This window comes from Amblyraja radiata, chromosome 21, assembly GCF_010909765.2.
Source record: "Amblyraja radiata isolate CabotCenter1 chromosome 21, sAmbRad1.1.pri, whole genome shotgun sequence".
Lineage (NCBI taxonomy): Eukaryota > Metazoa > Chordata > Chondrichthyes > Rajiformes > Rajidae > Amblyraja > Amblyraja radiata.
This window is the reverse complement of record NC_045976.1, coordinates 14,659,606-14,680,553: the sequence shown is the minus strand read 5'-3', so window position 1 is coordinate 14,680,553 and position 20,948 is coordinate 14,659,606. Positions and strand designations below refer to the sequence as shown.

General features: G+C 37.3%; 1 protein-coding gene across 1 annotated transcript in view; it reads left to right on the top strand.

Moving 5' to 3' along the window:
- Positions 1-20,607, top strand: part of LOC116984970 (mucin-5AC-like) — a 57,018-nt gene extending 36,411 nt beyond the window's left edge. Inside the window, exons 44-61 of the mRNA XM_033039331.1 lie at positions 654-1,001; positions 1,727-1,777; positions 1,935-1,973; positions 2,053-2,109; positions 2,377-2,433; positions 2,692-2,744; positions 3,561-3,732; positions 3,833-4,065; positions 5,808-5,991; positions 7,330-7,540; positions 9,028-9,404; positions 10,529-10,598; positions 10,721-10,827; positions 12,619-12,650; positions 15,755-15,865; positions 17,662-17,713; positions 18,890-18,995; positions 20,203-20,607. Of these exons, the coding sequence (XP_032895222.1) occupies positions 654-1,001; positions 1,727-1,777; positions 1,935-1,973; positions 2,053-2,109; positions 2,377-2,433; positions 2,692-2,744; positions 3,561-3,732; positions 3,833-4,065; positions 5,808-5,991; positions 7,330-7,540; positions 9,028-9,404; positions 10,529-10,598; positions 10,721-10,827; positions 12,619-12,650; positions 15,755-15,865; positions 17,662-17,713; positions 18,890-18,995; positions 20,203-20,365 (2,423 nt within the window). The 3' untranslated portion in view covers positions 20,366-20,607. The remainder of the gene's footprint in view (positions 1-653; positions 1,002-1,726; positions 1,778-1,934; positions 1,974-2,052; positions 2,110-2,376; positions 2,434-2,691; positions 2,745-3,560; positions 3,733-3,832; positions 4,066-5,807; positions 5,992-7,329; positions 7,541-9,027; positions 9,405-10,528; positions 10,599-10,720; positions 10,828-12,618; positions 12,651-15,754; positions 15,866-17,661; positions 17,714-18,889; positions 18,996-20,202) is intronic.
- The last annotated feature ends 341 nt before the right edge of the window (positions 20,608-20,948 follow it).

Genomic DNA, 20,948 nt, shown 5'->3' with positions numbered 1-20,948 from the left:
CAGCCTTCCACAGCTTATTGAGAGTGGTCTTCTTTTCTTTATAATCTCTTTCCTGCTTTAACTCTTGATTCTGTTTTATGAATTGACTGCAAACTTGTTCCTTTATCATATATTATCCTGGAGCAGCTATCTTTTTGCCATTTCCCTCCTGCCCACCAATTAATCTCTTCTGCATATATGGTATATCTTTTCACCATATACAGTACGTAGCATGTTTAAAGGTGATATGGTGAGGCAGCGCAACTATTCCAATAATGTTCTTCAATAACACGCTGAGACCAACCCATCAAAGTGGAAAGAATATCTGGCTGTTAAAATCATGCTATAGTTAGTGCACAGCTGCAGTCAGCTGCCTGATAAGTGACCTCACATTTGTGCTTTATGCTTTTTCCCCATTGTTCTGTTCTGCACTGGCAATTACTGTTTCCCTATCTGATACTTGAGGTTGTATCTCATTTCACATCAATCAACAGTTCCCAAAACATAATGTAATTATTCCCGTTTTACTGTTCCCATTTTCTTTTAAACTGTAATTTGAAGATTCATTTTGATGCACAACCATGTTTCTCAAATCTTGTTTTTAATATTTATGTTTATATTTTCCACTTTGTATTGTTTTATACAAGTTTGCCTTATGTTTTCTTTCTTTTCCATTACAGACTGTTTGGGTGTATGGTCTGATTGGCATAATAAACATAAACCATCAACTTCATCTCCACATGATTATGAATTGTTGAAAACATATGGCCCTACATTTTGCCCATCTTCCTCCGATGAAATTACTAATATTCAGTGCCAATTTGCCGACCATCCTGACTGGCCACTAAGTGCATCGCCAGATATTGTGACCTGCAATAAAGACACAGGTTTGATCTGCACGTTCTCTGGAAATCCTATTGGCCACTTTTGTAGTGACTACAGAATTAGAGTTTGCTGCGTGCCAACTGAGACTACAACTGTCCCCACGACTACAACTGAGTCTACAACCAGTCCCACAACTGGTGAGTACTTGTGAACAGTCATTTTAAAGGAAGGACAACAATGTCCAAAGTATGTCCAGCTTGTGCTGGAATTGAATCAAATACAAATGTTACTGCTGAATGTCGCGATGATTATAAATTTGCAGTGAATTTTGTTGAAGTTATTCCACAACATCTTTAAATTTATGCGATAAATGCTGATTTTGTTACTACTCTCTCAAATCTGCCTTTCTTCAAGTTGAATATAAAGGACATGTATGCATTTGTTTACAGAAGAAACAACAACAACAACAACAACAGCCACGACCACCATAGAATCTACTACCACTCCTACAACTGGTAATTGATAACTTCTCTCAATGTACACTCATGTTTTTTTTTAATTACAACAAAAAGTGACAGCAGTATATCTTGTGGCCAATGGCAAAGAACAGAACAATCTCTCCACTGCTCTGAATAATAACAATAATTACAACAACATTTCACAGGAAATATTTTTTAGCTGTATATTTTATTCAGTGAAGATATGAATAAGCGGTGTTCCCTACATTTCAGCTGTGACCATATTTCAGTACAATTTCTTACAGTAAGTCCTTTGCAAGATGGGAAGTAATTAAGGGTGTTTATTTCCACTTTACACAATCTCTTTTGTAACTGGGAAATATCTGCTGAATTTGCTGGTCATTCATAATCTTGTATTCAAGATGGATGAATTAATTGTCCATGAACTTGTTTTTCTTTTGAAGAAACATCTACAACAACCAGCACAACTGAGCCCACAACCACTTCCACAACTGGTGAGTAATGATATTATCAAGAATTATTTGCGATTCATTTTAATACAGTATAAGCCTCTGCCAGAGTACATATGCACATACTGAGTATCTATGCATATACAGATCATTTTGCTTCTAAATAAATGTAATTCCTTTATTATTTTCCATAAAAAAACAGTTACCACGGTGACACCAAGCACCACCACCTCCACAGCAGGTGAGTGAACGCCTCTGTCAGTATGTTATTACCAGTCATTAGGTACCGACATTTTTTAATGGAATGGTTTTAATTGCAGAAGAAACAACAACAATAGAGACAACCACAACTGAGTCTACCACCAGTCCCACAACTGGTGAGTGACACCATCTCCAGTACTTTTTAACAGTCATTTTAAAGTACCGACAACAATGTCCAAAGTATGCCCAGCTTGTGCTGGAGTTGCACCACATACAAAAGTTACTACTGAATGCCGTGTTGATTATAAATTTGCAGTGGCTTTTGTTGAAGTTATTCCACAACATCTTTAAATTTATGCGATAAATGCTGATTTTGTTACTACTCTCTCAAATCTACCTTTCTTCAAGTTGAATATAAAGGACATGTATGCATTTGTTTACAGAAGAAACAACAACAACAGCCATGACCACCACAGAATCTACTACCACTCCTACAACTGGTAAGTGATAACTTCTCTCAATGTACACTCATGTTTATTTTTAATTACAACAAAAAGTGACAGCAGTATATCTTGTGGCCAATGGCAAAGAACAGATCAATCTCTCCACTGCTCTGAATAATAACAATAATTACAACAACATTTCACAGGAAATGTTTTTTAGCTGTATAGTTTATTCAGTGAAGATATGAATAAGTATGTCACGGTGTTCCCTACATTTCAGTTGAATATAAAGGACATGTATGCATTTGTTTACAGAAGAAACTACAGTCCCTGAAGAATGCTTCTGTGATTCAGATCCACCAAGAAGGGTAATTGTTTCACCCAATTGGGCAGATTTGATGTGGTTGTAAATTTACACTGGAAACTTTGCCTTTAAAATGTTGCCTTTAATTTACCTAATATCTTATTGCAGTTATCAGAATGAATTGCAATTTGTAATGGCAATGTCTAGGCTTTGCCTAAGGCTTTATGACACACTTTACATCCTCAACATTCTATTGAACTCTGAGCTGAATTTCCAACCATATTTCTTCATGTCAATAAAGCACTACCTTCTGAAACTAATAACATTACACATCTCTTCACCTGTTTCACTATGTTGCCCCCAAACCTTTCATACACTCTTCTGCTTCTCCAGAGTTGACTCTTCCATTATTTATCCACTTGGCCTTGTGTTCTTCCATTGATTTTTGCTTCTAGCTTCTGCATCTAATATCCTAGCCTATGCCACTTTGGGTTCATCCAACACCTTTATGTAGTTTTACCCAAATTGTCCACCAATGTCTCAGTCTTAAAATTCTCACCCTCCCTGCCTCACCCCTCCATAATCTTAACCAGCACCGCAGGTATTCAAAAACTCTGATCTCTCATTATTGACGGCTGGATTTTCATCCATCTAATAAACACAATTTTGGTTCACCATACATTCCATCATAATAAGAGGCGTCTATGGTTCAGAGAAACCAACACGTGATGCCCTTTCATATTCAAATTGTTTAGTTGGAAACTAATGCAACCAAGCCACCCTAAAATATGCTTTTTCATATGCAGTAACATGCATAATTCAAACAACATGGCAAATGTGTAAGCTTTTGATGTATACTTTTTTTGTCATCGTTCCCTAGTGCAATGAAACATGGAAAGAGAACTGTGCAACCCTTACTTGTGTTAAAGACGAAATGTTCAAAATTGAACACGTTGCCTGTGAATTACCCGTGAAACCAAGATGTTACAATGGGTTAAAACCTGTCAGAGTTGAATCTCAAGATGGTTGCTGTTCAAAGTGGGATTGTGAATGTAAGAATTGATTCAGATTCATCTTTCTTTTGCCAGTGGAAAAGTAATTTTCTTCATTTTTGTTTTTATTGTACATGATCTAAATGGATTTTTTTTTTAGATGATTGTCAGATATGGGGAGGACGACATTATCGTACCTTTGATGGGATATTCTATAACTTCTTTGAAAATTGTACACATATTCTCGTGCAAGAAATTATCCCAAAATACAATTTTACGGTGATACTCGATAATTATTACTGCACATCATCAGCGGCTAAATCCTGTCAACAAACATTAATTATCCATTACCAAGGAAATGTCATATATTTAACAACCGGACAACAACCTAGTGTAAGTAATGTCTTCATATATATTTATGCATAGTTATATATCCGTTTCACAAACCCGTTTCGATTGCAGACTCTTCATTCTGGCAAAGAGCATCCAGTCCACATTTCATGGGCAATTTTGATATTTATTCTGTATTTACACGTCCATGAGATTATCCTTCAGCCCATATTCCCACCTTCATTACATTTACACTATACCTATCTTGTTGTTCAACCTCTCCTGCCCCCATCCCAGCACGACATGTCTTTCTGTTCTTATGTCCCCTCGTCCATTTCTTTACATCTTGAGATTTTACCTCTTATTATTCCTGTTTTAATAAAAGGCTGTCAACCTAAAATGTTATTGCAGCTTTTATGTGTGTTGGCACTGTATTTCAGTTATTTTCTTTAACTTAAAATAGAGTGTTTTGAGAACCTGACATGTACAGTGATTTCACGTTTCAGGCTCAGAGTATTTGCAGTTTATGCCACGGGGCCTATTTTAAATTACTCCAAGAATATTCATGAGTTGCATTTAATTTGGTTCTCATTGGACTGAAATATGTTGTATGCAGTTAAAGATAAGATGGCAAGCATTTGAAGTTAAATAAGTCCTGGACTCAATCAAGCTGTGAGTGTTTAAGAAAAAACTGCAGATGCTGGAAAAATCGAAGGTAGACAAAAATGCTGGAGAAACTCAACGGGTGAGGCAGCTTCTATGGAGAGAAGGAATAGGCGACGTTTCAGGTCAAGACTATCTTCAGACTTTCTGGGATTCAATATCATTAACCAGTGAATTATATGCTATGTCAGATAAATGATCCCAGGTCCCTATTGATTTTAATGATATTCAGGTTCAGCAGATGAGGAGGCAATGGGAGGCTTGGTAATTATTTTTTCTTTGAGTTAATCTTTATTTTTGTGATTGTTTCTGATTTTGAAGAATTTATTTATTTAAATTAATTTTCTTATTTAATTATTTTCTTCAATTTTCATGATGCTAGAGACACTTTAATATCAATGAGAGATTTTACACGAGGGGATGCTACTTCCACAGCATTTCCTTTTTTCAATTCTATCAGAAGCTTTCAATGGCTGGGATCTTCAGACTACATTGCAACAGCCCATCCAGACTTCAGGATGCTGAAGGTCATTCAGACTGACCTATGTAAATGCAGGTGGAATGTGTAGGAAGGAACTGTAGATGCTGGTTTACACCAAAGTTAGACACAAAAAGCTGGAGTAACTCAGCGGGTCAGGTAGCATCTCTGGAGAAAAGGAATATGTGACATTTTCGGGTCTAAACCCTTCAGACTGAGAGTCAGGGGAGAGGAAAACAAGAGGTATAAAAAGGTACATAGAACAAATGAATGGAAGATATGCAAAAGGTCAAATCGAAAAGCAACAATGATCAAGGAAAGGTGTCGTTGTGAAATTCTGAATTTCGTTCGACCCTGAAGCGCATGGAAGCTGACATTTTGGAGATATCTCCTATTACACATTGTAAATATGAATAGTTTCACCAATTTTTGGGTGCACCCTTTTTAACAGATTTGACAGCAGCATTTAAATCAGCAGTTAAAACTCAAATAAACTTTTTTTGCCTCACGAACAGGAAATCAAACTTAGCCTCTGTAGTTGTAACAATGGCATTTTCCTGAAGAATGCCACTGATTATTGTTTTAATTGATATTTAATGAGTATTATTTAACAATATGTTTCTCACACATGAAGTCTTAACAATCTTTCATCAATGTTCAACAGATTACATTCAATGGAGAAGCTGAGAGCTTTCCATATAATGCAGAAGGAATTTACATTTCAAAGATGGGTGTCAATGTACGTGTTCATATTCCTTACATTCGAACCACTATTACTGGTCACAAACATGTCATCAAGATTCAAGTACCGGAGCAATACTTCCGAGATAACACACAAGGACAATGCGGTATGAGATATGTTATTGTTTATACACAATGCTAAGATACATAGCTATATCATACAATTGTGTTTTAATAAGTTTGTGCCGTTTGTTTGTAGCTTACTCCAACTTAGGGCAGGTACAATGGCATCAGGGTGCATTAAATCTGTGGATTAAAATCTGAATATTTTTCTTGCAATTACATTTAACACAAATAATATGACCAGTAATGTACGCATCTCATCCCGCACATCACTTGTTTGCCCTTCTGCCCTCAGGAAAGTATTACAGGTCCATCAAAACACATACCACAAGATTAACGAACCGTTTCTACCCCAAGGCCATCACCACCCTGAACTCTGCACTGAACACACAGCCCCTATAGCCAATATTTTGTACTGCCACAACACTATTCTGTGAAATATTGCACATTATGACTTGACGTTTTCTTGCCGTTTTTGTTATTCATTATTCGTTATTATTTATCTGGTACGTTGGAGCTGCGCTCGGGCAGTGCGCCTGAAATTTCGTTGTATGTATTTACAATGACAATAAAGTGTATTATTAATATTATTATTATTATAATAATTATTATTATTATTATTATTATTATTATTATTTGACATTGGGTAACCTATAGTTCATGCCACTACTTCTTTACATATTTACTTATCTTTTTATAGAAAGTGAATATCCTAAAATATTGAGTGCATGTTTAACCTATTAAAGGCCTGTCCCACTTAGGCTATTTTTTTAGGTAACTACAGGCGACTAGACTATCGCCGTATAGTTGCCGGGGTGGCACCTGTATGGTCGTGAGTAGTCTTCTCAGTCGCCCAAAGAATCGTAGCGTCTTTCTGGTCACCGCTGTATTTTCAACATGTTCAAACAATTTTTAAGACAGTCGGCAACAGTGGGTTGACGCCAATTAGTGTAGCTTGACTTCTCCTGACGTAGGTGCTGTCATAGGTTGTCTCCCGCGCTGATTTCGGTGAATTCCATTGGGGACTACCTATGTCAACCTACGCCAACCGGCGACAGGTACCGGCGACTAAATTGCCTTCAGTTGTCGCCACAGGGTCGTAACTTGTCGTCCTAATGGGTCGCCGGATTTCGGTGGCTTGCCGTGGCTTGACGTCGACTAGGTGGTAGGTTGTTGTAGCTTGTCGTATATATTGTCGTAGGGGGGGTCCAGTCGCCGGTTTTTCGGCGACCTGCTACGACTATGACAGTCGCCGGCAGTCCCCTAAAATATCGCCTAAGCGGGACAGGCCCTTTAAGCTTTTATAAAAATCAAATAAACTATAAATTGTATTGTTCGGAAATATTATTTTTTTGCTTATCGAAAATGTTCCTGCGTCATAGGTTGTCTATCCAGAAATGTGAATGATGAGTGTAAAAGAAGAAATGGAAAAGCAGAGCCTCCTAACTGCTGCCACAAAACTGCATTTGACTGGAAGGTTGATGACCCAAATAAACCAGAGTGCAGAGCAGCTCCTACAAACGTGCCCTGCACTCCACCTCCTCCTCCTCCATCATGTGAACATGAAACTGTGTGTGATGTCCTGAAAGAAAAGTATGTACTATTTCATTTTATTTCTTTGAAATTAAATAATAAATTCAATTGATTACTTTATTGAACGTTGCTGTCGCTGAAAATTCTGAACATAAAATATTGTAAAAGGTTGAAAGGTCAGGGAGCATCTGTGGAAAGAAAAAAAGAATCAGACAAGATGTGCGATAGAAACTTAAAGTTATAAACAACTGCTAGCTCAGAGTCACCCTTAATATTGTTTTTCCATTATATTTTCTTAAGGATGTGAGTTAATATATCATAACAAGGATTTCAGAGATAACTTCAGTATTTAATTAATTTTGTGTCATGGGATCATTTTTATACACCTCAGAGAGCGAATGGGACGCAATTTAAAATCTAATTTGTTCTGCGCTGAAATGGAAACTGATTTTTGAAATTAAGCTTCTGAGATTGGTCATCAATTCAGATTCTGTCCAAAGTGACACCAGTTGCGACATGCCTGATGTCTTTGAAAATTAATCGGTATCTAAGTGCCTTCAATGGAATACTGAGTACGTTTTGGTATTTGGATTAATTTCCTCTGCCATCAAAGTCCCTGTGCCTGTTGATATTGTTAACATGCGCTGACGTGAGTCAGAACACTGGGGAGCAGTTGATACCTAGAATGCAGTCAACTGCCCTGGTCCATAGTGTAGTGGAGACTTCTTCAGCAATTTGTATACCTCTCATGCTCTGAGAGTGTTTAAAGGTTAGCTCTTGAACTCCGCAGTTCCTAAGTACAGAATTAAAAATATCAGTGGCGAACTGTGTACTTTATCTGATGTGGCCTTGATGAAGTATCTTTGCAATAAACAATCCCCTCAATTCCACTTCAGCACATATGATGTGGTTTGAATTGTGTTCCTGTTGTGGGACTGCACTTGGCTCCATTGATAGCCTGTTAATACTTCAAAATGACCTTGGATAACATTATCACAAACATTGAGCATTATTTTGAGTGCATTAATGTCTTTGCTAAATATTTTAGCACAGAAGTTGATTTTTAAGAGACCACATGGTTCACTGGTGTCCAAGGCTATTTGCACCAAATTTACGGTGGTCACTGATTAAATAGCACCATTGAACTGGCAAATTATCCGATCATGATCAAGATTATTTCAGAATTCAGTCTTTTTTATTATTGGGGGATTTGCACTTACATTACTGGGAAAATGCCAGATATAGGTTAGGGATGGGCATGGGAATAAACACATTACTGTCATAGATGTGAAAAATACAAAACATTTTGATTAACATTTTGGTAACTAGTATTTCTGGAAATCTTGCCCATTGTACAGTATATACAATTAATAAGCATTCTCCCCTTTAACAAGTATTAGTCAAAAACAACAGAGAAAGGAATTTCTCATGTTTGTTATATGTGTTGTAATTTATTGTTGCAATTAATGTTAAGCTTTCTTAGATGTGAAATCATTTTGAGTTTTATTAAATTGTAGGACTAAATACTTTATGTTCCAATTCTACAGTTCATTCAGTGGTTGCAGAAACAATAAGTATTTCGACTTCTACAACCAGGCATGTCAGTACGACAACTGCGGGACAAATTCCACAGAAACTAATTGTTCCAGTGGTGAAGATGGCAGTTGTGAGTCACATCCAGGTTCAGATTCACATTCAGGTCCAGGTTCAAATTCCGGATCAGGGCCAGATTCACGTCCAGGTCCAGGTTCAAATTCCGGATCAGGTTCAGGTTCCGCCGAAAATGGTTGCTCCAGCCATGAAGGTGGCAACTGTGGGTCGAATCCCAGAAGACCTGACTGTTCCAGCTTGGAAGCAGCTGCCCAAATGTGCAATAGAGCGGGACAGTGTGTCGACTGGAGATCATCTGCAAAAGGATTATGTGGTGAGTATTGTGATGCAATAGTCAGGAAATCATAGGGTAGACAATCAGAATATTTTTCCCAGTATGCAAATACCAAATACTAGAGGGATAATGTTTAAAAGAAATGTGTCGGGCAAGTCTTTTACACCAAGTGTAGTAAGTGCCTGGAATGCACTGCTGGGGGTGATAGTGAAGCCAGATACAATAATAAACTGGGACATATGATAATAAAACACTCTTCACTCTTACCTGTCTTGCTCTATCAGGAACATGCATGTCTTGAACTCTATCACACTTTTAAAAACATCCCAATTTCTGGATGTCCCTTTGCCTGCTTACAATCTACTCCAATCAACTTTTGTAATTACTATCCCTGAAGGGGCTGTCCCACTTGGGCGACCTAATCTGCGAGTTCTGGCGAGTTTGCCCTCGACTCATACTCACAGCATGGTCGACATGAGGTCCTAGGAGGTCTTTGTAACTCTCCTTCATGCTCGAGAGTAGTCCCCGTGTACTCGAGGCCTCAGCTAGGTCGCACCGTATTTTTCAATATGCTGAAAAATGCCCACGAGTAGAAAAAGGTCGCCATGGAAAAATTGATACTATTTTTACTCGTAGGTTTAGTCGTAATAAATCAGCATGTTAGTCGTAGGTAATCGAGGGTAATCAAAGGTAATCGAAGGTAGTCGTAGATAGTCTTTGTCATAGTCGAAAGGAGGTCGATCAAAGGAGGTCGTCTTCACTCTCCACTATTCGATGTCCAATTTTCCCGTAGTTAGTCCTAGCTAGTCGTCGCTAGTCGAAGCTAGTCTTCAGCATAGTCGAAGGAGGTCTTCAACATGACATTTTTTTCAAACTCTCCTAAACTGGCCAATTCGGTTGCCCAAGTGGGACAGCCCCATAACAATTAAACTTTGGTGTGAAAATCGAGGAACTAAGAAACTTGAGGCTTATATGTTCAACTGTGCTTTTGAAATCTGTTACCTTTGACATGAATGGAACAAATGTGCAAAGATTAATACAAGCGTACACATATTGTTGAGCAAAGTTGAATCTCTTCTGGCTTTTCTTCAGCTGGAAGTAGTGGTTTTATGGATATTTTAAATGTCTCTGTATTTGATATTTTATGTTAATTCTATTTAAAGACTACATTTGTCCGGATGGTTTCATCTATAAAGCCTGTTCCAGACGTGATCACAATTATTGTAAGAACAAGTAAGTATTTTATGATAGACTTCATATTTTCAAAATCTCTCTCATGCCTGTCATGCCAAATTTCAATATTGATATGCAACTATAATTTAGTAAATCATCTCAAATAATTATCTTTGTTGCAGTATGATGATAGTTGGAGAACCTTTTGATGTGCCTGCTGAAGGTTGCTTTTGTCCGGATGGAATGATGCTATCTGAAGATAAGACCCAATGTGTTCCTTCATGCACAAGTAAGTTCTGTTTCCAAGTAAACATACAAATATTTATAAATCACAATTAAAGTACAGTAATACCTTGTTTAGCACTACCCCCATCACTATAAGCACTTTTCCATTTTGAAGCCTTTTTTTCCCCAAAAAATAAATAAAATCCATAAAGGGCCTGTCCCACTGTACGAGGTAATTCAAGAGCTCTCCCGTGTTTAAAAAAAATCAAACTCGTGGTAAGTACGTAGAATGTACATAGCGGATACGTCGGAGCTCGTGGATGTCTCGTAGCAGCTCTTAATGCTAACGGCAGGTACTCGGGAAACGCGGTAACTCGTGAAGTTTTTTCAGCACTGTGAAAAATGTCCACGAGAGCCCTGAGTACCTACGTACGGCTATTATCGTAATTCTCCGAGTTCAAATCAGGGGAAACTCGGGAGAACTCTTGAATTACCTCATACAGTGGGACAGGCCCTTAACAGTGGTCAAAATTTGCAAGTTCGAACAGCCTGCCAAGAGTGTCTATTTTTCTTTACATTCACGTTACCAATCAGAACACACCATACGTGCGTTCACATCCGGACAGCAGCTACATCCTAGTCCTCAGTCAGGTCACGCTCTGACGCAACTACATTGTGCACACATTCTGGCTGTCTTGTTATAATTCGTTATATTATCTACACAATTTTTACTTATCATGACTGGAAAACAGCCTGCAACTTCAAGTGCTGAAGTGCATCTGTTGCTGCGGAAAAGGCAATGTTGAGGCAATTGGAAGCTGGTGCGCATCAGATGAAAGTGGGTAAATCTATTAACTTGGCTCCATCAATGATTCAAACCATTATAAAAAAAGTAGAGAAGATAAAAGCTTGTGCCATGTCAAACTCAAAGAAGGTGATTTTTTCAAGGAGGGATAGCCCCAAACCATTCACAGTTAGCAGGGATTGGTTTGAAAAGTTCAAACAATGCTATGACCTGCACAGCATCTGTATCTCAGGTGAAGTTGCAAGTGCAGTCGTGCAGTCAGCCAAACTATTTCCCCAGAATCTCAAAGCAATCATTGAACATAGCAACTACCCTCCCCAGCTTGTCTTCAATGTTGATGAAATGGGCTTTTCTGAAAAGCACTTTTATTTTCTGAAAATAAACTTTCTAGTGGGTTCAAGGCTGGAAAAGGCAGTTTAAAACTCTCACTCGGCAGTAACACTTCAGGAGACCAACCTGAAGCCGCTGATTCGTTTATAACTCAGAAATACCATGAATAATGTGGAGATTATCAAAAATGTTTCTGCCTGTGATTTGGAAATCAAACAAGGCAGCCTGAGTGACAATATATACCGTCACACTTGTGTGGTTTATGTCAGAATTTTGCCAAGTAATGTGAAGAAAGTAACCTTGAACCTAAAGCATTGTTGGTGATCGATAATGGCCCAGGCCACTTAGAGAATTTTGAGTCTTCAGACCTGCATTCTTGTAGAGAAAGTTTATTTTCCATTGCACACAACTTCCTGACTCCTAGTAAAGATACATTTCTATATTGTTTTTCTTTATTCTTTACTATTATTCTTTATTATTATCCATACTCTTCATATACAGTATAATATACAGTACTGTGTATGTCTGAGATTAAAAATAACTTACAAGGATCGCATCCTCATTTATGGTATAATGACCCCATTTTGAGCGCAGTTTTATTTAACATTCCATTTTCTTGGAATGTATCTAGAACGCAATTTGAGGTATTACTGTGGTAAAAATTAACTGCTTGCGAATTTAATTCAGAATTAATTATGCATTGCTGCATTTTTTCTACAGGATGTAAAGACAATTCAGGAAATTTAAGACATGTGAGTACTAGAACATTTTTCAATGCTTCATTGGAATCTATATTTCTATGCAAATTTGTTTCTTATAATTAGAATTTCCTATGAACATTAAGACAGAACTTCCCAAGTTGGAGAGGCATCCTATTTTATAGTTACAGTGTATTAATATCATTCTATTTCGAGCATTTATTGAATTCTGATGAATTCTGTTTCGGGCATTTGTTGGTCTGGGCGATATAATTAAATCCTGAACAATGAAACTGTAAAGTTTCACTCCTGCCATTGCTAATCAAGTTTTATTTTCCTTACGTACTCTCAAAGATTTTTACATTAATTATACTGTCACTTTCCTATTAATACACATTAGTTTGTGATTCCCCAACCCTGAGAAAAAGACTCTGAATTCACCCTATCTACTCCACTCATGGTTTTATACACGACTATAAGACCACCCCTCAGCCAACTACACTCCAAGGAATTAAGCCCGAGCTTGCCCAAACTCTCCCTATAGCTGGGTTATCAAGTCCTGGTGACATCTTCATAAATCTTGTCCACACTCTTCAGCATAATGGCATCTTTACTATAGCGGGGTGAACAAAACTAAACACAATACTCTAAGTGTGGCCTCACCAATGACTTGCACAACAGTAACAGCTTATTTACTCAATTCCCTGAGTGATAAAGGACAGCTTGTCAAAAGCATTCTTAACCTATCCACCTGCAATGCCACTTTCAGGGAAATATGAATACTGGAGTATCTCACTGCTCTATCGTTCACTGTGAAGACCCTGCCCAGGTTTGACTTCCCAAAGTGCAACAGCTAACACTTACATGAATTGCACTTCATTCACCATTTCTTGGCCCAGCTGATCAAAACCCCACTGTGATATTTGATAACCATCTTCACAGTCTACAATACTGCCTATTTTGGTGTAATTTACAAACTTACCATCATGCCATATATATTGATCCAAATTGTCGACATAGATGACAAATAGCAGGGGTCCAGCACCGATCCCTGACGCACACCACAAGGCCTTTAGTGTAAAATACAACCTTCCTCCCCGATCCTCAGCTTCCTACCATGAAGCCAGTTCTATATCCAGCTAGCAAATTCTCTCTGAATCCCATGCGATCTAGCCATCCAGAGCAGCTACCATGTGGAACCTTATAAAAGACCTGGCTGAAGTGTATATAGACAATGTAAACACCCCTGTCCTTCTCAACCTTCTCGGTTGCTTAGTCAAAAAAACTCAATAACATTCTTGAGATATGATTTCACATAAACAAAAACCATGCATACTATCCGTAATCAATCCCTGTTCTTCCAAAAGCATGTCATTCTTGTATATTATCTTTCAGAATCCTCTCTAGTTACTTTTTACACAGGATTTAACGTACTAGTCTATGCTTCATAGGTTTTTCATTGCATCCCATCTTAAATAGAGGCACTACATTAGCCACCTTCCAGTCTTCTGACACATCATCTGTGTCTTATGGTAATTCATATATCTCACCTAGGTCTCCTGCAATTTCTTTTCTAGCTTCCCATAGTGTTCTTGGATATATTTGAACAGGTTCTGGAGATTTATCTACCTTAATATGTCATAGGACTTCCAGTATTTCCGTGGCTGTAATATGGACTGTCCTCAACAAATCTCCATTAACTTTCCCAAGTTCCTTAATCCTCTTGTCTTTCTCCATGGTAAAAACTGAGGAGAAACATTAATTGAGAGCCTAGATCATCTCCTGTAGTTCTGCACATAACTGACTGCTTGGGTTTCTGAGAGACCCTCTTCTGTTTCTATTTACCTTTTTCCCCTTAAAATATACTTTAAAATCTCATTGAATTCTCCTAAATCTAATCTGCCATAGCTATCTCATGCCTCCTTTTTGCCTTTCTGATTTCCTTCTTATGTTCCTCAATCTCCTATACTTCTTCAGGGATTGAGTTGAACCCCGCGCCCACTACCTGACCCATGCCCCGCCTCCTTTTTCCTGTTGAGAGCTTCAATTTATCTTGTCATCCAGGTTTCCTTACTCATACCTGTCTTCCTCTTTACTCTCATGGGAAAATCTTTACTTTGAATTCTCACTCTCATTCTTTTAAAAGTATCCACTTTTCTGAACATCCCTTTGCCTGCAAAAAAGCCTACTCCAATCAATTTTTGCAAACTCCTGTTTAATAACATTAAAGTTGGCCTTGCCCCAATGTAGAACCTAATATTACGGACCAGCCCTATTCTTATCCATAATTATTTTAAAACTGATAGAACTGTGGTTGCTGGTCAAAAAAGGCCCGGCTACTTCAGTGTCAATGTACCAATTGCTTTTGACATTGTGTAATCCCGTTTGAAAGGTACAATAAAGATCATGGTTAGATTCCTGATTAAGCCTATAATAGTTCAAGAAAAGAAAACATAAATCAATCAGAATTTGTATTACCAATATTATTCAGCAAATTTATTTTGTGAGTCCACATACTGGTAATAAATACATGGCAAACAGGTGCTGACTACAATAATGTTCAGTGCATGAATTGCCTGTGACGCTCTTGTGCTGGATCTCCAACTAGTATGAAAGTAGTGAGTTTGATCTTTTGGTCAAATGAGGTATTCATTATGGATGAAAACCAATATAAACCGTAGCGGCTGGATATCTGAAATAAAACAAGAAATGCTGGAAACACTTAGCGGGTGAAAGTGAAAAAAAGTTAACACTTCAGGTTGAAAATCATATGTCAGAACTGTGCGTCCTTCTAATACAGCTTGATCTCATTACATTAGGCATTTCCCTCCAATGGATAGCTTCAAGAGAGAAAAAGCAATTCAGATTATATTTTTGTTTTGTCAATGCACTGAAGCAGTAAAGCATGCCATTATTTCTGACTTGCTGAGTTACTCCAGTACCTTGTGTCTGAAGCATGATTCTTCTTTTCCCAACCAAATACCAATTGTAATGATCCAATGCTGCTTCATCTGATGTTAGCTATCTCAAAATTGATCCTTCTGGATTACACGATTCAACTACTTACTGCCATAAGCAACTGGATCATCATGAGAGGAAATTCTAACACTAATGGATTTTATAAATTTTTGGTGAATATTTATATATTTTTCTTACAGGATGGTGAACGCTGGTCCCATCCCAATAATACGTGTATTCACTTCAGCTGTACACAAGGTGTGGTAGTACAGAACAAAATAACATGTTCATCTCGCCCAAGCTGTGATGAGGTTTGTAAAATACACTATTTGATTTGTACTAAATTCCTCATGTTCATAACACTGGTGTGTTTAAATTGTTTTTTAAAAACGGAAGATATCTTAACAAAATCAAATATTGCTTGAAACACTCAGCAAATCAGGCAGCATCTGTGGAAAGGGAAATAGAAGTAACATTTCAGTTCAAAGACTCTTTGTCAGACAAAGGATTCTGACAAAGTCTTCAATCTGAAAGGTTAACTATTGGTCTCTCCATTGATGCTGCCTGACCTGCTGAGTGTTTCCACAGCTTTGTTTTTGTCATTGATGTATTTATCAGTTTTGTTATAATTCTTGTTTGTGCAAAGAATTGACCAATGGATGGTAAACCTAAAAGTACAGCAAAATGAGATACCAATTTAAATTAATGGGAAAGATTCTACATCAATAGAAACTTAAAAATAAAATCTCTTAACATTGTGAGTATTTTGTGGCTCAGAAGATTAACAGAGCATCCTTTCAAGATACAGCTGTTGCAGAAGGCATTATTCTACCAGTTCATCTGAGTAACCAAGATTTTAATTTAGCTCCGATAACTGAGATGAAGGGTGGCTTTTGTTTGTTACAAAGGTTATTCGATTAAAAAAAAAGCAGAGGCTAATCTCATTAGTTTCTCGTATGTTGGGAACAAATTACAAATTGACACTAAAGCAGCAGTCATGTCAGTGATGTCAGGATAAGAAACTCCAAACTGCAATGATTTAGTTTTGATTAAATTGAAAGGTGCAGCATAGAAACCTGTTCTTTGGCCCACCATCAATCACTTCTTAACATGAGTTCAATATTTTCCCACTTTTACATCCGTTCCGTACAAACTAAGAACAATTTACGGACGCCAATTAACCTACAAATCCGCACATGTTTGGGATGTGGCAGGTAACCAGAGCATACAGAGGAAACTCACACGGTCACAGGGAGAATGTGTAAACTCCACACAGACAGCACCCGAGATCAGGATCGAACCTAGGTCTCTAGCGCTGTGAGGAAGTAACTGCAAGCTGCGTCAGTGTGCAACCCAATGGAGTCTATTGTATGGTTCAAAAACGGTTCATTGGAACAAAATAAGGAGAACAATTATCTATGTTAGATGTGCTATGTTTGATTCACCAGTGCATCCTACTAGTCTAATTCATTCTGACTGATAAAGAGCTTCCTCTCCCTCCCGACTAAAACAGTTCATGGAAATTGATATCAAATCAATCTGGAAATATGGATGACAATGCAAGGCTTACCACAATAAACATTGTTATAGATTTACCATAAACAGCAGATAAATACACCACTATATACCATTGCATTTATTTGCAGATTAGGTCAAAATATCCATGAGAAACAACAGAGTATATAAAAATGACTGAAATAAAAATGACAGAAATGAAATTCCAAAATGTAATCATAATTTCACCAAAATTGCCATGGTGTGCAGAATTCAAAACCCAATTGAAAGAAACACAGATTTAAGTAATTTGAAATGCACAAACATTTAAAAATGTAAATAAACTAAAACTGTGTAAGTAGTTGTAATCGCAATCACCTACATCCTCAAATCCTTGCTGTAGATAACTGGAGCAATTATTTATATAATATCCTTACAAAATAATCATGTTTCAAAAAGATATAATAAATCACATTTTATTCTGACAATTTAATTATAATTTAATTTTCGCCAATTTATACATTTGTATTTGCAGTGCAATTTGCATAACATATAACAATTTAAATTTAAATAGTATGTGTACAACAGTGATTAATATTTTCTATTAATTTAGGCTTCCAGAATATGGGATCAAAATCACTGCTGCTATGATTGTCCACAGCCATGTAAGTAGTTTTAGTCAAAGTAATGTATTCTGTAATATATATTCTTCTGTGTGGTATGTATAGAAACTATAAATTATACACATGATGTTATTTAAAGATGAGAACATTTGAAACAAAAACGTACCATTTCCATTACACGATAGTGACTACATTGGTAAAGTACTTAGTTCACCCTTACAGTGCTTGTGCTGTGTATCGAGGTATTCTATTATATCTCTCTATTTGAATGGCTATTGAAGCAAATCATATTCCTGGCAGTTTTTCACATAATTTTCAAATTGTGAGTTCAGTTTAGGCCTTCATGGCTGAAACAAAATCAGTTAATGAAGCTTTAGTCGAAGTGGCTGTACTCCAAAAGCTTTGAGATAGATGTTACTGAATGCAGCTGATTGCTCAGAGCCACCTTTGGTTCTCGCTATTCACACTCAATTTCATTGCATCAGAGAGCTAATCTTGCTGGCCATCCACATGTTGGAGTTAACGGCCAATAGGCTTCAGCAGCCCTGTCTGTGGAACACCACTGACAGGCTCTCGCAACAAAATAGCTAGGGTGGAACTTTGACTTTGTCAAAGTCAGTAATTGATTTGAATCGTTTTTGTCCCTCTCTGTCATTCAAAGATGCAGTAACTAACAGAGTGCTATATAATCAGTTCTGAAAATCCAGCCTTTCATATGAAATATTATATTTCATAATATACTGTTAGCTTTAGTTTTAGTGATACAATGTGGAAACGGGCCCTTTGGCCCACCGAGTTTGCAGCGACCAACGATCACCCGTACACGGGGGACAATTTACAGAAGCCAATTAACCTACAAACCTACACGTCTTTGGAATGCAGGAGGAAACCGGAACACCCGGAGAAAACCCACGCTGTCACAGGGAGAATGTACAAACTCCGTACAAACAGCATCCATAGTCAGGATTGAACCCGGGTCTTTGGCGCTGTAAGGCCGCAGCTCTACCACTGTGCCACCTGCTAATGTCATATTAATTATTTGAATGAGGAAATTAATTGTAATATATCCCAAGGTTACAAACTACACAGAGCCAGGTGGAAGGTGCAACCTTAATTGGTTAAATTTAAATTTCAAGACATATTTATATTTATAATGGATTTATAATCATTTTAAATACTGATTGATTCCTACCAATTTACACGTTTATTTTCCCACAGGGCAAAATTGCAAAGTTCAACCCGTGCTGACGGAATTAACCAAGGGTAGTTGTTCAGCATTCGTTGAAGTTAATTCATGTGAAGGATTTTGCAAGTCATTTTCCATGTAAGTGAAGTGATTTAATATATTTGTAGAGTTTTAAATCAAATTATAAATCAACCCAAATTAAAAAATAATTTCTGGCAGGTCAGAGAATCAACCATTTCAGTTTGTACACTATTAGGAGATGAAAGCACGTTTAGATTTTTTTAAATGGGGAAGGAAAAACAAAGAAACAGAGTGGAATGATTACTGGCTGATAGAACATTTATCTTCTTCTTGTCGAGTCCTCACACAAGATTAGAAATTGTTCAGCCAGAGTGCAATGGTGCCTGTCTTGCGCTTCTTGTGCTTCTTGTGCGTGGTGGTGGAAAGATTAGTGGAAACAGGGCCGCGACTTGACCACTCCTCCCTTGACCTCATAGAACATATATGACTTAAAGTGTTGGCAAGAGAGGCTAATCATCCAGCAAAAATACAATGCTGTGGAAATAAAAGAATATATTAACTTCTACAGATTTAAGCAGTTTAAGCTTCTAACTCCTTTTGTTGTGCATGATCAGTATTTTATATTACATGGCATTGACTGGTTAGCACATGGAATACAAAGAGTTGGAATAATTAGGTATTTTTCATGCTGTAAAGATAAAGCATATGGAGATCCTCAAAGGCATGGAAGGGTCCCAAGTCAAATGCCACCAATCCATGTTCTCCGGAGATGCTGCCTGACCTGCTGAGTTAGTCTAGCACTTTGTAATTTTTTTTGGAGTTCCTCAAAGATCTATTCTTGGCTCCCAGTCATTTGCTCCCAATATGAATGATCTGGAGGGGAGGCCAGGGTATAATTTTTACCTCTAACAATAAAATAGGTTTGAGGGCATGTTACAATAAGAATATTTGAATATTGCAACAGGATATAGATGGGTTGAGTGAGTGGGTAAAAACTTGCTAAATGGAGCTTAATGTGGCAAAGAGGTCATGCACTTTGGTTAAAGGAATCAGACAAGATCATTGGCAGTATTTGAAGAGTGGGTTTATAATTGTTTTTGAAAGATGAAGAATTTAGTGCTCTGGAGAACTGACATGGGAATTGAGATCAACTATGATCATATTGAATGTCAGGTCAGGCTTGAAGTGCAGATGGTTGATTCCTCCGATTTTCTTGTGTTGTGTGTGTTATGAGTTTGTTCTTATATCTGTGATGTGTGCAACCATGATGCCAATTTGATTACGACTAGTTTAAGCCTGCTGCTGTGATCCGGCTATTTTTCAGATTTGATTCCAAAGTAAACCGCATGGTGAAGAACTGCGACTGCTGTCAGGAAAAGGAAATAGAAGAAAAGGAAGCAAATCTGAGTTGCAAGAATGGAAGGACTAAAAAGTACAAGTACAAATCCGCAAAGACATGCATGTGCAAAACTTGTGGAGGCAAATAAGACCTTTGCATTATCTGGTCAATTTAACAGAATTTTTGAATGCAATTAAAATTTTAAAGGAAATTATAAAAATCAATGTTTCGTTTGCAAATGTTACATGGTAAAATTAGGAAAATGTTGAGTATCTATCTCAAGTTATGAAATTTGGAATGTGGATTCAAGATCATACCTTGTACATGTTGGAACTTTTGATCTGTTAGTAAATAAGTTAAAATCAATAAAGCATTTTCACCAAATATGAATCAGCTTTATAGCAAAATGCTATGTGTTTCATTTTAAAATTGAATACATAACAATCACAATCAATCACAATCATAATAATACTTTATTAGCCAAGTATGTTTTGCAACATATGTGGAATTACAATTGACTACTTTTACAGTTTAATTCCTCTGCCTTATGTTCCCAAGTTCAGTGCCAGTTTTCCTGCTTAATGCAACTTTTGGGTGGACCAACCCATCGGGTATATGACATTATTGACTCTGTTGTCATATATTGGGCATCAATGTCCATTTATATCATACAGAAACTGAAAGGAATGAGTTTTCCTTATTGGGATTCCTCTGAGCATTGCCATGGATAC